This window comes from Xenopus tropicalis, chromosome 10 (genome assembly GCF_000004195.4).
Source record: "Xenopus tropicalis strain Nigerian chromosome 10, UCB_Xtro_10.0, whole genome shotgun sequence".
In the NCBI taxonomy this organism is placed as follows: Eukaryota; Metazoa; Chordata; class Amphibia; order Anura; family Pipidae; genus Xenopus; species Xenopus tropicalis.
In genome coordinates this window covers 2218003-2241576 of record NC_030686.2, presented here as the reverse complement: position 1 = coordinate 2241576, position 23574 = coordinate 2218003, and the positions used below count along the sequence as shown (strand labels likewise).

General features: G+C 49.6%; 1 protein-coding gene across 2 annotated transcripts; it reads right to left on the bottom strand.

Annotated features, from left to right (window-relative positions):
- Nucleotides 1-93: 93 nt before the first annotated feature.
- nkain4 (Sodium/potassium transporting ATPase interacting 4) lies at nucleotides 94-22042 on the bottom strand. 2 transcript variants are annotated; one of them, NM_001005067.1, is given in 7 exon segments: nucleotides 96-559; nucleotides 1236-1320; nucleotides 4426-4486; nucleotides 8765-8962; nucleotides 11063-11143; nucleotides 11335-11472; nucleotides 21484-21939. In NM_001005067.1, coding segments are annotated over 7 exon segments (627 nt in total). In that variant the 5' UTR covers nucleotides 21538-21939; the 3' UTR covers nucleotides 96-549.
- Between the last annotated feature and the right edge of the window lie 1532 nt (nucleotides 22043-23574).

Below are 23574 nucleotides of genomic sequence, written 5' to 3'. Positions count from 1 at the left end.
CTGCAGGCAGACTTGGGTCAATGGAATAGGGGTGCCCCAAATGCCCAGCTCCCTGCTGTACCCACTAAATGTAAGAATAAAAAGACAAAAGGGGAAAACACTATAAAAATGTATTTAGAATAAAACTGGACAGTAACACGGGGGGCAAATCAGTATAGACCCTGCACCCAGATCCATAAACAACACCCCCCCCCCCCCCATAGCAGCGCGTCGTCTCCATAACCTACTGTGGCCCGTTCGGCCATAGACAGATGTTGCGCTGTTCCACCTGTTGCTACAAAAGCCGCCTACATTTAACTCCTAATGTCCCACTTGTTTGCAGTAAGGGCCCAAAGCAGAATGGGCACAGGAGCAGTTTTGGGGGGGTCTTCTTGCCATTGGTCACACTTCAGGGGGATTCTGGGAGTCTGAATGGCACAGGAACTTGTTGGCATGGGCTGTGGGCACAGATCCTGTTGCTTTAACCCTGTCCCTGCTGGAAAGATCAATTATTGCTGTGGGTCGTTGGCAGAAGGAAATCCTCTTCCTTGTTTTGGGGGCATCGGTCACTTACGCCGGCCTGGGGGGGGGGGAGAGAAAGACATTAGGGCAGCTGGGCATCACGGCAAGACATAAAGCCCTAAGCAACTGCCCCCCCAACACACTCCATCTGCCCACAATATCTATCCCTTCTATGACCCCAGCTAATGAGGTAGGCTGCAGCCCGTTCTGGTTCCCATACAGCCATGCCAAGGGGCACATTACCTACCCCCCCATATACAGGCAAGGGGTGGGGATTATTTACCCCTACACAGTAATAAGGCTTCAGGCCTTTCAGTAGCTCCAATTGTTTTATCTAATGACCTGCACTCACAGTGCCATCCGGCTCTAACGACATTAATTACACTAACGAGCAGGAGAACATTCATTTGTCTTCCGGCCCCAACACTGGGGACAGAAACAATCTCACAGGGCCCCAAACAAAGATGCACAGAATATGGGGGCCTGGGAGTCCCATTTTAGCTTCAGATGAATAGAAAAGTGCAGTGGGGCCCTTGGAAGTGCCCAGGGGAGGGGCATATAGGAGCCATGCCACTAGGGGGCACCAACTGGCACTGAGTGAGGGCAGAACAGAAGCCAAGGTGCCAGGAACCCCCACACAAAGCCTGGGGCTGCCACGTAGCACTGTGTATTAGGCCCCGCCTCTTCCTGGGGCCGGGCCCCGGTAACACAGAGCTGGGGCCCCTCATACTTACAGGTAGCTCTGCTTGAATAGCAGGTGGTTGGACTTTTCATTGACATGGTACAGAGGGAATGGGTCAAATCCACCAATGAAATCAACTGAAAGAAACCAATGGTCAAACAAAAAAAAAACATGAGATGGGGAGGGGGGCACACAGAATGGGGGGCAGGGATCAATAGAGAAGGCACAGGAAGTGCAGGAGGGGAGGATACAGGAAGTGCAGGAGGGGAGGATACAGGAAGTGCTGGAGGGGAGGATACAGGAAGTGCAGAGTGTGCAGGAGGGGAGGGTACAGGAAGTGCAGGGAGTGCTGGAGGGGAGGATACAGGAAGTGCAGAGAGTGCAGGAGGGGAGGGTACAGGAAGTGTAGGGAGTGCTTGAGGGGAGGATACAGGAAATAGAGTAATGGAGGATACAGGGAGTGCTGGAGGGGAGGATACAGGAAATAGAGTAATGGAGGATACAGGAAGTGCAGGGAGTGTAGGAGGGGAGGATACAGGAAGTGCAGGAGGAAAGGATACTGGAAATGTGGTGTAGGATACACGAAGTGCAGGGAGTGTAGGAGGGGGGATACAGGAAGTGCAGGAGGGAAGGTTACAGGAAGTGCAGGAGGGGAGGATACAGGAAGTGCAGGAGGGGAGGATACAGGAAGTGCAGGAGGGGAGGATACAGGAAGTGGAGGAGGGGAGGATACAGGAAGTGCAGGAGGGGAGGATACAGGAAGTGCAGGAGGGGAGGATACAGGAAGTGGAGGAGGGGAGGATACAGGAAGTGCAGGAGGGGAGGATACAGGAAGTGCAGGAGGGGAGGATACAGGAAGTGCAGAAGGGGAGGATACAGGAAGTGCAGGAGGGGAGGATACAGGAAGTGCAGGAGGGGAGGATACAGGAAGTGCAGGAGGGGAGGATACAGGAAGTGCAGGAGGGGAGGATACAGGAAGTGCAGGAGGGGAGGATACAGGAAGTGCAGGAGGGGAGGATACAGGAAGTGCAGGAGGGGAGGATACAGGAAGTGGAGGGGTAATATACAGAAATGAGGCTTATGGTGCATGAGAAGACAAATGGCAGACAAATATATAAAAAAAAAATGAACAAAACTGAATTTTTAATAACATTTGTGAAAATAAACTGGGACCAAAATGAATAAATGGAAATCTTCCAATGAAACGAAGCCACTAGGGCCCCAGGGAAGCCGGGGGGGGGGGGGGGGGGGGGGGGGGGGGTTGGCGCTGTCACTGCTGCTGTAGGGGACGGACCCCCCGTATTGACCAGTAACTCTGGGTCAGAACCACAGACAAACATAATACTGTACCCCCCCCCCCCCGGGGGGCTTCACTCCCCTCTGTGTGACATTAAATAACTCAGCACCCGAAATGAAGGGGGTCAGTTGGGGAAAGGGTGGGGGGATTCTAGTACATTAACCCCCTGTGTGCTGGTGAATGAACGCTGAGCCAACGGGAAAGGTTGCTGGGAATGTTATGCATGGGGGGGGGGGGGTTACATGGTGCCGGGGGTGTCAGCTGACTGACCCAGATTCCACTCCCAGGGCAGACGGCTGTGTGTGCCAGGCCTGGGGGGGCACAGAGGGAAGGCAGTTAGGAGAGAGGAGCTGGGTACAGGAGTTGCCTTTGCCCCCGGGCATGATGGGAAATGGTGGCACCGCCAATAACCCGTCGTATTTCATTCAGACAAATAACTGTGAGAAACTGAGAGATGTGGGTTCAGCCTGGAACCTCTTCTATTTGTCTGCACCGACATACGGGCCCTTTCAGCTGTAGTGGCCCCCCCCCGAGGAAAAGGGGTGCTTTATTTTTTTTTCTCTTCGGCTGCTGCTAAACTACAAGTCTCACAATCTGTAACTCAACTACTGAAGGGCTGCAGGTTGGGCAACATTGATATTATATACTGTATGACTGTCTCCATCTTGCCCCCACTCTCTCCATCTTGCCCTAGTGTCTCCATCTTGCCCCCACTCTCTCCATCTTGCCCCCACTCTCTCCATCTTGCCCTACTGTCCCCATCTTGCCCCCACTCTCTCCATCTTGCCCTACTGTCCCCATCTTGCCCTACTCTCTCCATCTTGCCCTACTGTCTCCATCTTGCCCTACTGTCTCCATCTTGCCCTACAGTCTCCATCTTGCCCTACTGTCCCCATCTTGCCCTACTGTCTCCATCTTGCCCTACTGTCCCCATCTTGCCCTACTGTCTCCATCTTGCCCTACTGTCTCCATCTTGCCCTACTGTCTCCCTCTTGTCCAACTGTCTCCATCTTGCCCTACTGTCTCCATCTTGTCCTACTGTGTCCATCTTGCCCTACTGTCTCCATCTGCCCTACTGTGTCCATATTGCCCTACTATCTCCATCTTGCCCTTACTGTCTCCATCTTGCCCTACTGTCTCCCTCTTGTCCAACTGTTTCCATCTTGCCCTACTGTCTCCATCTTGCCCTACTGTCTCCCTCTTGTCCAACTGTTTCCATCTTGCCCTACTGTCTCCATCTTGCCCTACTGTGTCCATATTGCCCTACTATCTCCATCTTGCCCTACTGTCTCCATCTTGCCCTACTGTCTCCCTCTTGTCCAACTGTTTCCATCTTGCCCTACTGTCTCCATCTTGCCCTACTGTCTCCCTCTTGTCCAACTGTTTCCATCTTGCCCTACTGTCTCCATCTTGCCCTACTGTCTCCATCTTGCCCTACTGTCTCCATCTTGCCCTACTGTCTCCATCTTGCCCTACTGTCTCCATCTTGCCCTACTGTCTCCATCTTGCCCTACTGTCCCCATCTTGCCCTACTGTCTCCATCTTGCCCTACTGTCTCCATCTTGCCCTACTGTCCCCATCTTGCCCTACTGTCTCCATCTTGCACTACTGTCTCCATCTTGCCCTACTGTCTCCCTGTTGCCCTACTGTCTCCATCTTGCCCTACTGCCTCCATCTTGCCCTACTGTCTCCATCTTGCCCTACTGTCTCCCTGTTGCCCTACTGTCTCCATCTTGCCCTACTGCCTCCATCTTGCCCTACTGTCTCCATCTTGCCCTACTGTCCCCATCTTGTCCTACTGTCTCCATTTTGCCCATTCTGTCTCTATCTTGTCCAATTGTCACCATCTTGCCAGATTTTTCTCTCACTTGCCCTTCCTTGGAGCCCCCTGCCTTGCCAACCATCAGGGTCTCTCCCATTACAGCACAGATGCCCCGGTACTTACAACTGTCCTCTTCTTCTGTGAAGACGCTGGTGACGTAGCAGGCATACACAAATCCCAGGAGCTGCAAAAGAGCAGAGAGGGGAAAGTGTCATCTGATTGGTTGACACAATGTGTAGAGATCAGGCGCTCAGGGGGGGCCATTGGATTCTTGGTGCCTCACTAAAGGTTCCAGAACCCCCAGAGGCCTTTAGCTGCCCCCGGGATGTTGGTAGTTACAGTTCAGTACCAGGGGGCCGGCAGGTTGCTGAACCTTCTTGCTGATATTAATGGACTGTGTGTTCCAGGGGAATTGTCGCCAGTCGCACCCCCCAGGGGCACAGAATTCCTGCCCCACAGCTGGGAGAGAGGGCAGGGGCAGAGGAATGTGCAAGTATCAGGCAGTATCAGGCGGGGGGGGGACATTCCTGCCCCTGGGAAGCATCGCCGGCCCTGGAAGTGCAGACAGAGGGGCAGGGAAACTGTATCTCCCCCACACTGGGGCCCAACGGGGGATCAGGTATCAGACAGGGCAGCTCCCTCCATTAGTCAGAACCAGTCTGGTCTCATCAGCCCCAGCCCAGCTCTCCATAGGGATAACATAGGACTTGAGAACCCCATCTGTAATCATCTCCCCACTGCCGGCCAAACATGGGGAAAAGATGCTTAGAATTCGCCCAAACCTGCCGCACAGTAAAAACTTAACACTCGGCTGTGTGCGGACAGTCTACTAGCAGGGTCCAATCATATGGCTGGGTATGGGGGACAGGCATTACTAGCAGAAAGGGTCCCATCATATGGCTGGGTATGGGGGACAGGCATTACTAGCAGAAAGGGTCCCATCATATGGCTGGGTATGGGGGGCAGGCATTACTAGCAGAAAGGGTCCCATCATATGGCTGGGTATGGGGGACAGACATTACTAGCAGAAAGGGTCCCATCATATGGCTGGGTATGGGGGACAGGCATTACTAGCAGAAAGGGTCCCATCATATGGCTGGGTATGGGGGACAGACATTACTAGCAGAAAGGGTCCCATCATATGGCTGGGTATGGGGGACAGGCATTACTAGCAGAAAGGGTCCCATCATATGGCTGGGTATGGGGGACAGGCATTACTAGCAGAAAGGGTCCCATCATATGGCTGGGTATGGGGGGCAGACATTACTAGCAGAAAGGGCCCAATCATATGGCTGGGTATGGGGGACAGGCATTACTAGCAGAAAGGGTCCCATCATATGGCTGGGTATGGGGGACAGGCATTACTAGCAGAAAGGGTCCCATCATATGGCTGGGTATGGGGGACAGACATTACTAGCAGAAAGGGTCCCATCATATGGCTGGGTATGGGGGACAGGCATTACTAGCAGAAAGGGTCCCATCATATGGCTGGGTATGGGGGACAGGCATTACTAGCAGAAAGGGTCCCATCATATGGCTGGGTATGGGGGACAGGCATTACTAGCAGAAAGGGGTCCCCATCATATGGCTGGGTATGGGGGACAGGCATTACTAGCAGAAAGGGTTCCCATCATATGGCTGGGTATGGGGGACAGGCATTACTAGCAGAAAGGGTCCCATCATATGGCTGGGTATGGGGACAGCATTACTAGCAAGAAAGGGTCCCATCATATGGCTGGGATGGGGGACAGACATACTAGCAGAAGGGTCCCATATATGGCTGGTATGGGGCAGACATTACTAGCAGAAAGGGTCCCATCATATGGCTGGGTATGGGGGGAAAGCAGAAGGGCCCATTATGGCTGGTATGGGACAGGCATAAAAGGGTCCCATCATATGGCTGGGTATGGGGGGCAGACATTACTAGCAGAAAGGGTCCCATCATATGGCTGGGTATGGGGGACAGGCATTACTAGCAGAAAGGGTCCCATCATATGGCTGGGTATGGGGGGCAGACATTACTAGCAGAAAGGGTCCCATCATATGGCTGGGTATGGGGGGCAGACATTACTAGCAGAAAGGGTCCCATCATATGGCTGGGTATGGGGGGCAGACATTACTAGCAGAGGGACAGTAATGGAACCCGTCTGTATATCTGTATATAGTACCCAGTGAATATCCAGTAAATAATATCCTTATAAACCCAACGGCTTTGTATTTGGGGTGTAAGTGGGTTTTAATGGATCAAAATAAAGAAAATGTTTTTTTAACTTAAACATTAGTGCAGGAATATATCTGGCCCCCCGATTAGATTGCTAGCTCTCTGGCACACAGGCAGCTGATGGTGATACATAGACTGATACATCAGATAGACTCAAAATGGGAGCAGGGGAGGGGCCAGGGAGATTTACAAAGCCCATGGGGGGGGGGGGGGGTAGATAGAACTGGCAGCACTCGGCCAATTATCTGTGAATAATTCAGCAGGTTAATAGGGAAACGCAGCCGGGCCCCCCCCCCCCCCCATCCAGAGACCAACCGACTGTTTGATGTTTGCACCTTAATGAGGAGAATGTGTCTGACTGTGTGTGGGTATAGATCATTCCAGAACATTCCTTCTCTGTATATTTGTATTTATACATATGGGTAGGGGGTGCCATAGTGTTTCCCTTAGACAGTACAGTATAGGGGTACAGCTTATTGTGTGCCCAGAACATTCCTTCTCTGTATATTTGTATTTATACATATGGGTAGGAGGTGCCATAGTGTTTCCCTTAGACAGTACAGTATGGGGGTACAGCTTATTGTGTGCCCAGAACATTCCCTCTCTGTATATTTGTATTTATACATATGGGTAGGGGGTGCCATAGTGTTTCCCTTAGACAGTACAGTATGGGGGTACAGCTTATTGTGTGCCCAGAACATTCCTTCTCTGTATATTTGTATTTATACATATGGGTAGGGGGTGCCATAGTGTTTCCCTTAGACAGTACAGTATGGGGGTACAGCTTATTGTGTGCCCAGAACATTCCTTCTCTGTACATTTGTATTTATACATATGGGTAGGGGGTGCCATAGTGTTTCCCTTAGACAGTACAGTATGGGGGTACAGCTTATTGTGTGCCCAGAACATTCCCTCTCTGTATATTTGTATTTATACATATGGGTAGGGGGTGCCATAGTGTTTCCCTTAGACAGTACAGTATGGGGGGTACAGCTTATTGTGTGCCCAGAACATTCCTTCTCTGTATATTTGTATTTATACATATGGGTAGGGGGTGCCATAGTGTTTCCCTTAGACAGTACAGTATGGGGGTACAGCTTTTTGTGTGCCCAGAACATTCCTTCTCTGTACATTTGTATTTATACATATGGGTAGGGGGTGCCATAGTGTTTCCCTTAGACAGTACAGTATGGGGGTACAGCTTATTGTGTGCCCAGAACATTCCTTCTCTGTATATTTGTATTTATACATATGGGTAGGAGGTGCCATAGTGTTTCCCTTAGACAGTACAGTATGGGGGTACAGCTTATTGTGTGCCCAGAACATTCCTTCTCTGTATATTTGTATTTATACATATGGGTAGGGGGTGCCATAGTGTTTCCTTAGACAGTACAGTATGGGGGTACAGCTTATTGTGTGCCCAGAACATTTCGTCTCTGTATATTTGTATTTATACATATGGGTAGGGGGTGCCATAGTGTTTCCCTTAGACAGTACAGTATGGGGGTACAGCTTATTGTGTGCCCAGAACATTCCCTCTCTGTATATTTGTATTTATACATATGGGTAGGGGTGCCATAGTGTTTCCCTTAGACAGTACAGTATGGGGGTACAGCTTATTGTGTGCCCAGAACATTCCTCTCTGTATATTTGTATTTATACATATGGGTAGGGGGTGCCATAGTGTTTCCCTTAGACAGTACAGTATGGGGGTACAGCTTATTGTGTGCCCAGAACATTCCTTCTCTGTATATTTGTATTTATACATATGGGTAGGGGGTGCCATAGTGTTTCCCTTAGACAGTACAGTATGGGGGTACAGCTTATTGTGTGCCCAGAACATTTCGTCTCTGTATATTTGTATTTATACATATGGGTAGGGGGTGCCATAGTGTTTCCCTTAGACAGTACAGTATGGGGGTACAGCTTATTGTGTGCCCAGAACATTTCGTCTCTGTATATTTGTATTTATACATATGGGTAGGGGGTGCCATAGTGTTTCCCTTAGACAGTACAGTATGGGGGTACAGCTTATTGTGTGCCCAGAACATTTCGTCTCTGTATATTTGTATTTATACATATGGGTAGGGGGTGCCATAGTGTTTCCCTTAGACAGTACAGTATGGGGGTACAGCTTATTGTGTGCCCAGAACATTCCTTCTCTGTATATTTGTATTTATACATATGGATAGGAGCTGCCATATCGCTTTCCCAGGCTTCCCTATAGCTTTGTAGACTCACCGCCAGCAGAATCTGCAGGGCGCTGTGCATCACCTCGATGTACTGGTACTCAACATTGCAGCCAATTACAGAGACATAGGAGTGACTTTCCAGTTCGGCCACACCAGCCACGGGGGCTTCCTTCCTCACACAGCCGGGCCCATGTTCACTCCACCAGGACTGGTGTTGGGACACGTGGAAGGTGAGGAGCTCACTCTCCTGGGAAGAACAACACAAGGCATCTTAAAGGCATGCCCTTCCCTATAACTCCTCCCATTGCTCCATATTACCCCTCCCTATAACTCCTCCCATTGCTCCATGTTACCCCTCCCTATAACTCCTCCCATTGCTCCATGTTACCCCTCCCTATAACTCCTCCCATTGCTCCATGTTACCCCTCCCTATAACTCCTCCTATTGCTCCATATACCCCTCCCTATAACTCCTCCCATTGCTCCATATTACCCCTCCCTATAACTCCTCCTATTGCTCCATATACCCCTCCCTATAACTCCTCCCATTGCTCCATATTACCCCTCCCTATAACTCCTCCTATTGCTCCATATACCCCTCCCTATAACTCCTCCTATTGCTCCATATACCCCTCCCTATAACTCCTCCTATTGCTCCATATTACCCCTCCCTATAACTCCTCCTATTGCTCCATATACTTCCCCCTATAACTCCTCCTATTGCTCCATAGACCCCTCCCTATAACTCCTCCCATTGCTCCATATACTTCCCCCTATAACTCCTCCTATTGCTCCATATTACCCCTCCCTATAACTCCTCCCATTGCTCCATATACTTCCCCCTATAACTCCTCCTCTTGCTCCATATTACCCCTCCCTATAACTCCTCCTATTGCTCCATATACTTCCCCCTATAACTCCTCCTATTGCTCCATAGACCCCTCCCTATAACTCCTCCCATTGCTCCATATACTTCCCCCTATAACTCCTCCTCTTGCTCCATATTACCCCTCCCTATAACTCCTCCTATTGCTCCATATACTTCCCCCTATAACTCCTCCTATTGCTCCATAGACCCCTCCCTATAACTCCTCCCATTGCTCCATATACCCCTCCCTATAACTCCTCCTATTGCTCCATAGACCCCTCCCTATAACTCCTCCCATTGCTCCATATACTCCTCCCTATAACTCCTCCCATTGCTCCATATACTTCCCCCTATAACTCCTCCTATTGCTCCATATACCCCTCCCTATAACTCCTCCCATTGCTCCATATTACCCCTCCCTATAACTCCTCCTATTGCTCTATATACCCCTCCCTATAACTCCTCCCATTGCTCCATATTACCCCTCCCTATAACTCCTCCTATTGCTCCATATACCCCTCCCTATAACTCCTCCCATTGCTCCATATTACCCCTCCCTATAACTCCTCCTATTGCTCCATATACCCCCTCCCTATAACTCCTCCCATTGCTCCATATTACCCCTCCCTATAACTCCTCCTATTGCTCCATATACCCCTCCCTATAACTCCTCCTATTGCTCCATATACCCCTCCCTATAACTTCTCCTATTGCTCCATATTACCCCTCCCTATAACTCCTCCTATTGCTCCATATACTTCCCCCTATAACTCCTCCTATTGCTCCATAGACCCCTCCCTATAACTCCTCCCATTGCTCCATATACTTCCCCCTATAACTCCTCCTATTGCTCCATATTACCCCTCCCTATAACTCCTCCCATTGCTCCATATACTTCCCCCTATAACTCCTCCTCTTGCTCCATATTACCCCTCCCTATAACTCCTCCTATTGCTCCATATACTTCCCCCTATAACTCCTCCTATTGCTCCATAGACCCCTCCCTATAACTCCTCCCATTGCTCCATATACTTCCCCCTATAACTCCTCCTCTTGCTCCATATTACCCCTCCCTATAACTCCTCCTATTGCTCCATATACTTCCCCCTATAACTCCTCCTATTGCTCCATAGACCCCTCCCTATAACTCCTCCCATTGCTCCATATACCCCTCCCTATAACTCCTCCTATTGCTCCATAGACCCCTCCCTATAACTCCTCCCATTGCTCCATATACTCCTCCCTATAACTCCTCCCATTGCTCCATATACTTCCCCCTATAACTCCTCCTATTGCTCCATATACCCCTCCCTATAACTCCTCCCATTGCTCCATATACTCCTCCCTATAACTCCTCCCATTGCTCCATATACTTCCCCCTATAACTCCTATTGCTCTATATACCCCTTTATATTGTCCCATATATCCCCTCTATCTTGTGGCCCTAAACTCCCAGAACCCCAATGATCCCCATTTTTACCTTATTCAGATCTCCCACTTCCAAGTAGAAGCAGATGAGGAAAACATTCCAGGTGACCCAGACGGCGGCCCACAGGGCATACTGGCAGGGGGGAGAGAAGGGGCAGTTTATATACAATTCCCATAATGCATCCTACAGAAGGGCCAATCCTTATTGGGGTTACTGGGGTACTGATCGGTTAGAGCCCTGGGTGGCCAAGGGGCGGGGAGTTCTCATGGCGCCACCTCTTCATACAGTGCCCTGTGTGGGGCAATAATGTGGGCGATACTCACAGCGATGACATAGCGGGGTCTGTACTGCAGGGTCCCAAACAGGCCCAGGATGGTGGCCACGATGTGCAGGAAGTTGGCCAATATGGGGGCCCATTGGTAGCCGAGGAAATCAAAGACCTGGCGCTCAAGTGCAGCGACCTGGGGGGAGAGATACACGGGTGAGGGCACAGACGTGGCATCAACCGGGGCATTACACTTATTAATCTGCCCTTGTTACTGAGCCGAGAAGGAATATGCTGTTCTACCCCCCCTCCCCCCCCCGGGGGTAGTTTGTAGCCAGAGATCACTGCCAATGGGTCCGGCTAGAGGTTGTGTCCCAAACAGTCTCCGTCTGAAATACGATTTATATCTGTGTCCTGTTCTACTGCTGCCCCATCCCTCATCCTGCCCCCCCTGCCCTTCCTATACCCACTGTAGGGGGCATTGGGCACTGTGACAGTGGGGGGGTATATCTGTGCCTATATATTATACAGTTACATTATGTGCATATATGATATGGGGGTTACACTGTGACAGTGGGGGGGGGCTGGGGGAAAGATGGGGGGTATATCTGTGCCTATATATTATACAGTTACATTATGTGCATATATGATATGGGGGTTACACTGTGACAGTGGGGGGGGGGGGGGCTGGGGGAAAGATGGGGGGTATATCTGCTGCCTATATATTATACAGTTACATTATGTGCATATATGATATGGGGGTTACACTGTGACAGTGGGGGGGACTGGGGGAAAGATGGGGGTATATCTGTGCCTATATATTATACAGTTACATATGTGCATATATGATATGGGGGTTACACTGTGACAGTGGGGGGGGGGAGATGGGGGGGGTATATCTGTGCCTATATATTATACAGTTACATTATGTGCATATATGATATGGGGGTTACACTGTGACAGTGGGGGGGGGGGGCTGGGGGAAAGATGGGGGGTATATCTGTGCCTATATATTATACAGTTACATTATGTGCATATATGATATGGGGGTTACACTGTGACAGTGGGGGGGGGGGGGCTGGGGGAAAGATGGGGGGTATATCTGTGCCTATATATTATACAGTTACATTATGTGCATATATGATATGGGGGTTACACTGTGACAGTGGGGGGGGCTGGGGGAAAGATGGGGGGTATATCTGTGCCTATATATTATACAGTTACATTATGTGCATATATGATATGGGGGTTACACTGTGACAGTGGGGGGGGGCTGGGGGAAAGATGGGGGGTATATATGTGCCTATATATTATACAGTTACATTATGTGCATATATGATATGCGGGTTACACTGTGACAGTGGGGGGGGGGGGCTGGGGGAAAGATGGGGGGTATATCTGTGCCTATATATTATACAGTTACATTATGTGCATATATGATATGGGGGTTACACTGTGACAGTGGGGGGGGGGGGGCTGGGGGAAAGATGGGGGGTATATCTGTGCCTATATATTATACAGTTACATTATGTGCATATATGATATGGGGGTTACACTGTGACAGTGGGGGGGGGGGGGCTGGGGGAAAGATGGGGGGTATATCTGTGCCTATATATTATACAGTTACATTATGTGCATATATGATATGGGGGGTTACACTGTGACAGTGGGGGGGGGGAAAGATGGGGGGGGTATATCTGTGCCTATATATTATACAGTTACATTATGTGCATATATGATATGGGGGTTACACTGTTGACAGTGGGGGGGGGGGGAAAGATGGGGGGTATATCTGTGCCTATATATTATACAGTTACATTATGTGCAATATATGATATGGGGGGTTACACTGTGACAGTGGGGGGGGGGCTGGGGAAAGATGGGGGGTATATCTGTGCCTATATATTATACAGTTACATTATGTGCATATATGATATGGGGGTTACACTGTGACAGTGGGGGGGGGGCTGGGGGAAAGATGGGGGGTATGTAGGGAAGGATTATGGGAGTGACTCGGGGGAAAGCCAATCACTGCCCCACACTCTCTCGCCCCACATATACCTGCTGCTACTCACTGCTGGATTTAATTGGTTTACAACCTACTGGGGTTGCTATGGTAACACTCCTTGGGGTCCCTCAATGTTCCAGCATCCTTTGCATGGCACCAAAGGTCATGTGTGATTGATGCCTTAGGAGAAAGTCCCCCCCCCCACCCCGTTGGCTGCATTTCTGGAGCAGGGATGTTAAGTGCAGTTTTACAGCCTGACAACCATTATATTAACCCCAGCAGTGCCAATGCAGGAATAGTACGGGGGTAATACTCTGTGCCAATATCAATATGTCACACAAGTTGCCCCTCTCAGGGTTCAGTACCAGGATGATGCGATGCCAGGGGTAATAGGCACAAACCATACTGAGGTATGTCTGGGGGTAATAGGCACAAACCATACTGAGGTATGTCTGGGGGTAATAGGCACAAACCATACTGAGGTATGTCTGGGGGTAATAGGCACAAACCATACTGAGGTATGTCTGGGGGTAATAGGCACAAACCATACTGAGGTATGTCTGGGGGTAATAGGCACAAACCATACTGAGGTATGTCTGGGGGTAATAGGCACAAACCATACTGAGGTATGTCTGGGGGTAATAGGCACAAACCATACTGAGTGCCATGCCGGGGTCCCGAGCTTTGTACCATGCCGGCTTTGGATCCCAGGCTTTGTGCCATGTTGGGGTCCCGGGCTTTGGGTCCCGGGCTTTGTGCCATGTTGGGGTCCCGGGCTTTGGGTCCCAGGCTTTGTGCCATGCTGGGGTCCCGGGCTTTGTGCCATGTTGGGGTCCTGGGCTTTGTGCCACGCTGGGGTCCCGGGCTTTGTGCCATGTTGGGGTCCCGGGCTTTGTGCCATGTTGGGGGTCCTGGGCTTTGTTGCCACGCTGGGGGTCCCGGGCTTTGTGCCATGTGGGGTCCTGGGCTTTGTGCCACGCTGGGGTCCCGGGCTTTGTGCCATGTTGGGGTCCCGGGCTTTGTGCCACGCTGGGGTCCCAGGCTTTGTGCCATGTTGGGGTCCCGGGCTTTGTGCCACGCTGGGGTCCCGGGCTTTGTGCCACGCTGGGGTCCCGGGCTTTGTGCCACGCTGGGGTCCCGGGCTTTGTGCCATGTTGGGGTCCCGGGCTTTGTGCCACGCTGGGGTCCCGGGCTTTGTGCCACGCTGGGGTCCCGGGCTTTGTGCCACTCTGGGGTCCCAGGCTTTGTGCCACGCTGGGGTCCCGGGCTTTGTGCCATGCTGGGGTCCCGGGCTTTGTGCCACGCTGGGGTCCCGGGCTTTGTGCCATGCCGGGGTCCCGGGCTTTGTGCCATGCTGGGGTCCCTACCCTAAACCTGGAAATAATCCAGAATATTTTCAAAGGCAAAACAAAAAGGACAAGTGAGGCAACAGGACCATCTGGTGGGTTTATTGTGCGGCCCAAACGGGTTATTTTCTCTGCTGTCTCCCAGCCAAATGCCCGCTGCTGCCCGTACAGCTGCCGTTTGTTTAACTAGCCATGCCACAGTGTATGCGCTTTCATTTATATCTTCCAGCCATAAAGCCTGTGGGGGCAAATACACTCATTTCCCTTTGTCTGTAGCTGCGGGTTCCCCAGGGCCTTGAATTCTCCGATTATTGTTCCTACAAAGCTCTGTGTTGCGGCCGGAAGGGTAAATTAATAGACACAACAAGGATGTACCGGCGAGCTCTGGGCAGAACCAAGTAAAAGGGGGGTATTATGGCATAGAGAGGGGGGGGAATTGCCCCATGGGGTTGAAGCAATAAATGCTGGAAAGTTTAATCCTTACTGTATCTGCACAGGGGTGCATGTGGGGTAAGATCCAGTACTGTTCACCACCTACCATCGGGGGTAAAATAATAGAGACCAGAACACCCCAAAACTGATGCCATAGACAGTGAGCTACAAACTGCAGAGGTGGAAACTGGGGTACAACTATAGTTGGGGGGCATAAGTCTCTCTGAACGACAAATTAGTTTGCCTTGTGGGTCACTGGTTCTGATCCAGGGAGCTGCTTATGTAGCCAAGTGCGCCCTGGGAAATAGATCCCCCCCCCCCACATTGTGTAACAGTTAGCGGCCGCAGCGCAATGAGCGCAGTACATACAGTAAGTAGATCATTATCGGGGGCGGCCCCAGTACCCAGCGACAAGTTTGCCTTGTGGGTCACTGGTTCTGATCCAGGGAGCTGCTTATGTAGCCAAGTGCGCCCCGGGAAATAGATCCCCCCCCCCCACATTGTGTAACAGTTAGCGGCCGCAGCACAATGAGCGCAGTACATACAGTAAGTAGATCATTATCGGGGGCGGCCCCAGTACCCAGCGACAAGTTTGCCTTGTGGGTCACTGGTTCTGATCCAGGGAGCTGCTTATGTAGCCAAGTGCGCCCTGGGAAATAGTTCCCCCCCCACATTGTATAACAGTTAGTGGCCGCAGCGCAATGAGCGCAATCCATACAGTAAATAGATCATTATCGGGGGCAGTCCCAGTACCCAGCGACAACACGGCACCTGTTTAACAGAGAGATAGAGAGTGTGCGGCTGGCGCTTCTCTCACAGAACAATGTAAGGGGGGGGCTGACAGAAGGGGGGCTGGGGTGGGGGGAGGCAGGGATTCTCCATAGCAACCTGAGGCAGGGAAATTAGCACTTCATTTAATTGGAAAATCCCCCCCCTCCCGGCCCCCGACACCTCCCTGACATCCAAACGCACTCTCTCCACCCCCGGACCCCCAAATTCCCACAGGTATCCCACACTTCCCTGGGGCTTTCCCATCATCCCCCATTGCCTGAGGCAAACATATGGGACAGGCACAGTCTCAGTGATAAAAGAATTAAAGGGGAAGGAAAACTTTCAGTTGACTTTTATCAATTTGGCTACTGAAAGTCCACGACAGTTGCAATTGGTCTTAATTTTTTCGAATTATTAGACTATTTTCCCTCTAATTTAGAAATAAAAGATAGCTGGTAGCTAGCTCCGCTGTCCCTAGCAACCAGGCAGTTGTATGAATGGCAACACAAAGAGTGAAATGGAAAAGAGCTAAAGAGAAACATGAGCAATAAACAGAATATATAAAGGTAAAAAGATATTACACTGGTCATATGAGCTTACAATCTAAAAATATAGACAACATCAATACAAGATCTGTCACAGTTTGTACCCAAAGGCAAGAGGCCACCTGGCAATGCAGAGGTTAAAGTGAATGTGGATTTATTAGGCAGAGAGGCCAGATACTTATTTCTTGAGTTCCTTCCCAGGGTGCTTAGTAACTGGGATCCCAGGGGCAATAACCTGACATCCCCCCCCTCCTACCCCCTCCTGTGTCCCAACCCCCCCCCCCCCCCCCACTTCCAACCTGACCTCCCAGGATCCAGCTTTGTGTATGTGTTTCCCCTGTTAAACAAACAGCCATTGGGTAAACATGCACCTCAGTGTCTGACTGCCCCCCCACTGGGCTGGGGGAAAGATGGGGGGTATATCTGTGCCTATATATTATACAGTTACATTATGTGCATATATGATATGGGGTTACACTGTGACAGTGGGGGGGGGGGGGGCTGGGGGAAAGATGGGGGGTAATATCTGTGCCTATATATTATACAGTTACATTATGTGCATATATGATATGGGGGTTACACTGTGACAGTGGGGGGGCTGGGGGAAGATGGGGGGTATATCTGTGCCTATATATTATACAGTTACATTATGTGCATATATGATATGGGGGTTACACTGTGACAGTGGGGGGGGGGCTGGGGGAAAGATGGGGGGTATAATCTGTGCCTATATATTATACAGTTACATTATGTGCATATATGATATGGGGTTACACTGTGACAGTGGGGGGCTGGGGGAAAGATGGGGGGTATATCTGTGCCTATATATTATACAGTTACATTATGTGCATATATGATATGGGGGTTACACTGTGACAGTGGGGGCTGGGGGAAAGATGGGGGTATATCTGTGCCTATATATTATACAGTTACATTATGTGCATATATGATATGGGGGTTACACTGTGACAGTGGGGGGCTGGGGGAAGATGGGGGGTATATCTGTGCCTATATATTATACAGTTACATTATGTGCATATATGATATGGGGTTACACTGTGACAGTGGGGGGGGGCTGGGGGAAAGATGGGGTATATCTGTGCCTATATATTATACAGTTACATTATGTGCATATATGATATGGGGTTACACTGTGACAGTGGGGGCTGGGGAAAGATGGGGGGTATATCTGTGCCTATATATTATACAGTTACATTATGTGCATATATGATATGGGGGTTACACTGTGACAGTGGGGGGGGGGGCTGGGGGAAAGATGGGGGGTATATCTGTGCCTATATATTATACAGTTACATTATGTGCATATATGATATGGGGGTTACACTGTGACAGTGGGGGGGGGGGGGGGGGGGAAGATGGGGGGTATATCTGTGCCTATATATTATACAGTTACATTATGTGTATATATGATATGGGGGTTACACTGTGACAGTGGGGGGGGGGGGGGGGGGAAAGATGGGGGGTATATCTGTGCCTATATATTATACAGTTACATTATGTACATATATGATATGGGGGTTACACTGTGACAGTGGGGGGGGGGAAAGATGGGGGTATATCTGTGCCTATATATTATACAGTTACATTATGTGCATATATGATATGGGGGTTACACTGTGACAGTGGGGGGGGGGCTGGGGAAAGATGGGGGGTATATCTGTGCCTATATATTATACAGTTACATTATGTACATATATGATATGGGGGTTACACTGTGACAGTGGGGGGGGGGGGGGAAAGATGGGGGGTATATCTGTGCCTATATATTATACAGTTACATTATGTGCATATATGATATGGGGGTTACACTGTGACAGTGGGGGGGGGCTGGGGGAAGATGGGGGGTAATATCTGTGCCTATATATTATACAGTTACATTATGTGCATATATGATATGGGGGTTACACTGTGACAGTGGGGGGGGGGGGGGGAAGATGGGGGGTATATCTGTGCCTATATATTATACAGTTACATTATGTGCATATATGATATGGGGGTTACACTGTGACAGTGGGGGGGGGGCTGGGGGAAAGATGGGGGGTATATCTCTGTGCCTATATATTATACAGTTACATTATGTGCATATATGATATGGGGGTTACACTGTGACAGTGGGGGGGGCTGGGGGAAAGATGGGGGGTATATCTGTGCCTATATATTATACAGTTACATTATGTGCATATATGATATGGGGGTTACACTGTGACAGTGGGGGGGGGGCTGGGGGAAAGATGGGGGGTATATCTGTGCCTATATATTATACAGTTACATTATGTGCATATATGATATGGGGGTTACACTGTGACAGTGGGGGGGGGGGAAAGATGGGGGGTATATCTGTGCCTATATATTATACAGTTACATTATGTGCATATATGATATGGGGGTACACTGTGACAGTGGGGGGGCTGGGGGAAAGATGGGGGGTATATCTGTGCCTATATATTATACAGTTACATTATGTGCATATATGATATGGGGGTTACACTGTGACAGTGGGGGGGGGGGGGGAAAGATGGGGGGTATATCTGTGCCTATATATTATACAGTTACATTATGTGCATATATGATATGGGGGTTACACTGTGACAGTGGGGGGGGGCGGGAAAGATGGGGGGTATATCTGTGCCTATATATTATACAGTTACATTATGTACATATATGATATGGGGGTTACACTGTGACAGTGGGGTGGGGGAAAAGATGGGGGGTATATCTGTGCCTATATATTATACAGTTACATTATGTGCATATATGATATGGGGGTTACACTGTGACAGTGGGGGGGGGGGGGGGAAAGATGGGGGGTATATCTGTGCCTATATATTATACAGTTACATTATGTGCATATATGATATGGGGGTTACACTGTGACAGTGGGGGGGGGCTGGGGGAAAGATGGGGGGTATATCTGTGCCTATATATTATACAGTTACATTATGTGCATACATGATATGGGGGTTACACTGTGACAGTGGGGGGGACCCCAATACACACGGGCAGGTTAGAGTTATTATCATTACTTTTTCTTTATAATCAGAACAGCAGATTTTCCTGATCTATTCTGTCATTCAAACCAATGCCCTGTTGCTAGGGAAAAAATGAAGGGCCACTCCTGCCATGAGGTCAGTTTCCAGGGGCGACAAAAATCTGATTTTAAAGGGGCAGTTCACCTTTAAGTTAACTTTTATTATGTTATAGAATGGTTTATTCCTACCAACTTTGCAATTGGTTTATATTATTTATAGTTTTTGAATTATTTGCCTTCTTTTTCAAACTCTTTGCAGCTTTCAAATGGGGGTCGCTGACCCCGGCAGCCAAACCCTATTGCTCCGTGAGGCTCCAGTTTTATTGTAATTCTTACTTTTTATTACTCATTTTACAATGCAGACTCCTCTCCTATTTATATTCCCATCTCTCATTCACACTACTGCCTGGTTGCTAAGGTTAATGAGACCCTAGCAACCAGATAGCCGCTTAAATAACAAATTGGAGAGCTGCTGAACAACAACCTACCTGAATAACCTAAAAACAGTGAAAAATAAAAAAATGAAGACCAATCAATGTAATCTCTCTGGGATCTACTATCTTTCCATTGATGTGATAGGTGGGCTGCACGGGTACCCCAATACCGACCACTCCATTGGCTGAGCCTACAGTTTGGGGGTTTGATCCCAGCTGTGTGGAGTTTCCTTGGTCCTGAAGTGGCATCTGGGTGCATTTTATCTCTATATCACCCCATAGGGTAACTGGGCCCTGATCAGACTGCTTCTTAAGTAGAGTGTAAGCTCCTCAGGAGATGATGCGAGTAATTATATTATACTCTACAGACAGGTGTAATAAGCTGAGGCCAATAAAACAAATTATAGTTATTATTATTATTATTCTTTATTTCTATAGCACCAACATATTCCACACTGACCAGTTCTCAATCACATCTGTGCTGATGAGCTTACATTCTAATCTTACAATTGGACAGAGGTATGCATCAAACCTGCCCGATCGAGATCTGCCCAGATATTGGCCCTAAGAAAGAGAATAAAGGGGAAATCCACCCAATGAAAAAACAAAACACATCATTCTAAGAAGGTCCCAATATACATTTATTCCTTGTTTCCAATGGAACGTGTAAAAGTAATTGCTACTGAAAGCTGTTTATATTCCCTGCACTGCTGGTTCTGACTCCTGAAACAATGTAGCAGAAGCCGGCGGAACTAGAGGAGAGACGGCTTCCGCTACATGATCTCGGAGAACCTTGCACACTTAGATGTTGGGGAGAATGTGCCCCATCTACCCCCCCCCCCGCCCTACGACTACCGAGCAGGAATAGCCGCCGGGTTGTTCCATTGTTCGCTTGCAGTGGGGGTGCTAGTTCTATTTACCTGGCAGCAATATGAATTATTTAAGGCTTTAGTGGAACTGCAAACCCCCCAGTAGGTTCTACTCGCTAAGTCGATTAGCACATTCCTATATCACTTGGAATTGTGGCCCAATAATAGTCCCTTTGGCACCTTGTCTGTAGGGCAAATGGGTGGGGCAGGGGGGGCAGTTCTGCTTCTTTGTGGTGTGATGTGGAGTCTGCAGGTTCTGCTATTGTTGAACTACAACTCTCAGCTTCCCCAAAGAGCTAATGTGCCGGCATAGAGCTTTCCAAAGTTGGCAGTTTTATTTTACCATTAAAGTGCAAGCTCTGCAGGGCAAGATTATATTTGGAGCGTGGGATTTGGAGAGTTTAGAATGGAAGGAATGTAGGTTGCACCAAGGTTTGCATAGTGGGTATACTGGTTAATTAAATGGGGGGTTAAATAGAGTGCAAGCTCTACAAGACAAGGATATAGGATAAACTCTAAAAGGACTAAAGTGCAAGCTCTGTGGTGCAGGGATGTAGGTTTAGAGTGGAAGCGCCGTGGAACAATGTTGCAAGTTAAAGTGCAAGCTCTGTGGTGCAGGGCTGCAAGTAAAATAAGTGGAAGCTCAGGGCAGGCATCCAGCGGAAATAGAGTGCAAGCTCCGCAAAACTGGGTTACTAGTTAACCCTTGAATAAAAGTGAAACCCCCATTAGGTAAGTGAGTAGGGTACTTACCAGCTGGAGGGTGCAGAGTAGAATTAAGGTGCATCTCCCAGTACAGCAGGCCATCCTCTAGGCTGGGGGGGCATGGGTTTGGCCAGGAATCCCTCTCAAGCACAAGCCGCCTGGGCTAGCAGTCTCCCTCCTGGGCTAGCTGTCTCCCTCCTGGGCTAGCTGTCTCCCTCCTGGGCTAGCTGTCTCCCTCCTGGGCTAGCTGTCTCCCTCCTGGGCTAGCAGTCTCTGCCTGGGCTAGCTGTCTTCCTCCTGGGCTAGCTGTCTCCCTCCTGGGCTAGCAGTCTCTGCCTGGGCTAGCTGTCTCCCTCCTGGGCTAGCTGTCTCCCTCCTGGGCTAGCTGTCTCCCTCCTGGGCTAGCTGTCTCCCTCCTGGGCTAGCTGTCTCCCTCCTGGGCTAGCTGTCTCCCTCCTGGGCTAGCTGTCTCCCTCCTGGGCTAGCAGTCTCTTCCTGGGCTAGCAGTCTTCCTCCTGGGCTAGCTGTCTCCCTGCCGGCTCATAGTGCCTGGGAGAGGGGTGATGTGCAGGAGCAGATGCTCATTCCCATAGTGGGATGCTGCTCCCCCCACCCCTCAGATCCCTGATCACCATTGGGAGTGGGGGGGAGGGAGGGGCAGAGAATGTCTTAAAGGGGCACCGCCGTCACAATCCCAAACAAAAGAGCCAAATGCGCTTCCTTACAGCAGGTGCAGCCTCCAGTCAGGAAAGGGTTAAACCCAGCACCAAGCAGGGCTCCATATAGCCCCCCCCCAGCTGCTGCTGCTGAACTACATTTCCCAGTATCCCCCAATAACTTGGCAAAACCGGTACTGGATTCATAATGGGTTTCTAAACCATCAACGGATCAGTACCCACAGCTCAGACAGGTAACCAGGGTCAGGGACCCAAGTTAGTAGCCCATTGGCCACCTTGGACCCAACAGGTACAATGAGGCTCCAATAAAAACAAATGCCCCTTGGGTTCATGGTCACAACACTAATTTGCAAACCCCACCCATGATCTGGCCAAACCCCGCCTACTCCCTGCAAGTCCCACCCCCAAAATCACACACTTTTGCATATTTTTGGCACACACATATCTGATAACAGTATGATCCTGCTCGGTACCATGTCCCCCAACAGGACAATGTGAGTTGGGCACAGACATATCTGGGGGGCTGATACCTTTGAGACTGTGCTGCCCCCTGCTGCTTCAGCAATGTAACTGCCTCTTTCACACAATATATCAGCTCTGTGGTCTAAAGGGAAGGTCTGATCTCCTTATGCCATAAGGGACGGTCAGAACTCAACCTCAAGTGGCACTTGGGGCAAAAAAAGGGCCCCTGGCACAGCCTGCCCTGTACTTCATTCATCTCATAATAAAACATCAACCCAGGACCAATAGTAGGAGAGAAATCCGGTCAGTGGTGAGGCCAATAGTAATGGAGTATGGACTGTAGAGGAAAACAGTAGGAGCTAAATCGGGTCAGTGATTGGGGCCAATTGTAAGACAGCTATGACTGTATGGGCCAATAGTAGGAGAGTGATCGGGTCAGTGTTGGGGCCAATTGTAGAAAAAGAGATCAGGTCAGTGTTGGGACCAATAATGAGAGAAACACAACTGTAGGAGTCAATAGTAGGAGAGAAATGAGTTTTTGGGCCTACAGGAATAGACAGGTGAGGGTTGTGGCCAATAGTAGGAGAGAGATCATTAATGGGGCCAATAGTAAGAGAGATATGACTGTGGGGGCCAATAGTAGGAAGGAGATCAGTAATGGGGCCAATAGTAAGAGAGATGACTATGGGGGCTATAGTAGGAAAGAGATCAGTAATGGGGCCAATAGTAAGAGAGATATGACTGTAGGGGCCAATAGTAGGAAGGAGATCAGTAATGGGGCCAATAGTAAGAGAGATGACTATGGGGGCTATAGTAGGAAAGAGATCACTAATGGGGCCAATAGTAAGAGAGATATGACTGTGGGGGCCAATAGTAGGAAGGAGATCAGTAATGGGGCCAATAGTAAGAGAGATATGACTGTGGGGGCTATAGTAGGAAAGAGATCAGTAATGGGGCCAATAGTAAGAGAGATATGACTGTGTGGGCCAATAGTAGGAAG

Excerpts from the sequence above, each read along its gene's own strand:
- nkain4 (XM_031894043.1), bottom strand. The coding sequence starts at position 21,537 with ATGGCCTGCTGTACTGGGAGATGCACCTTAATTCTACTCTGCACCCTC. Across the intron at positions 11,144-11,334 it reads GACCCCGCTATGTCATCGCT|TATGCCCTGTGGGCCGCCGT; the intron begins GTGAGTATCGCC and ends CCCCCCTGCCAG. Across the intron at positions 8,963-11,062 it reads AAGTGGGAGATCTGAATAAG|GAGAGTGAGCTCCTCACCTT; the intron begins GTAAAAATGGGG and ends TGTTCTTCCCAG.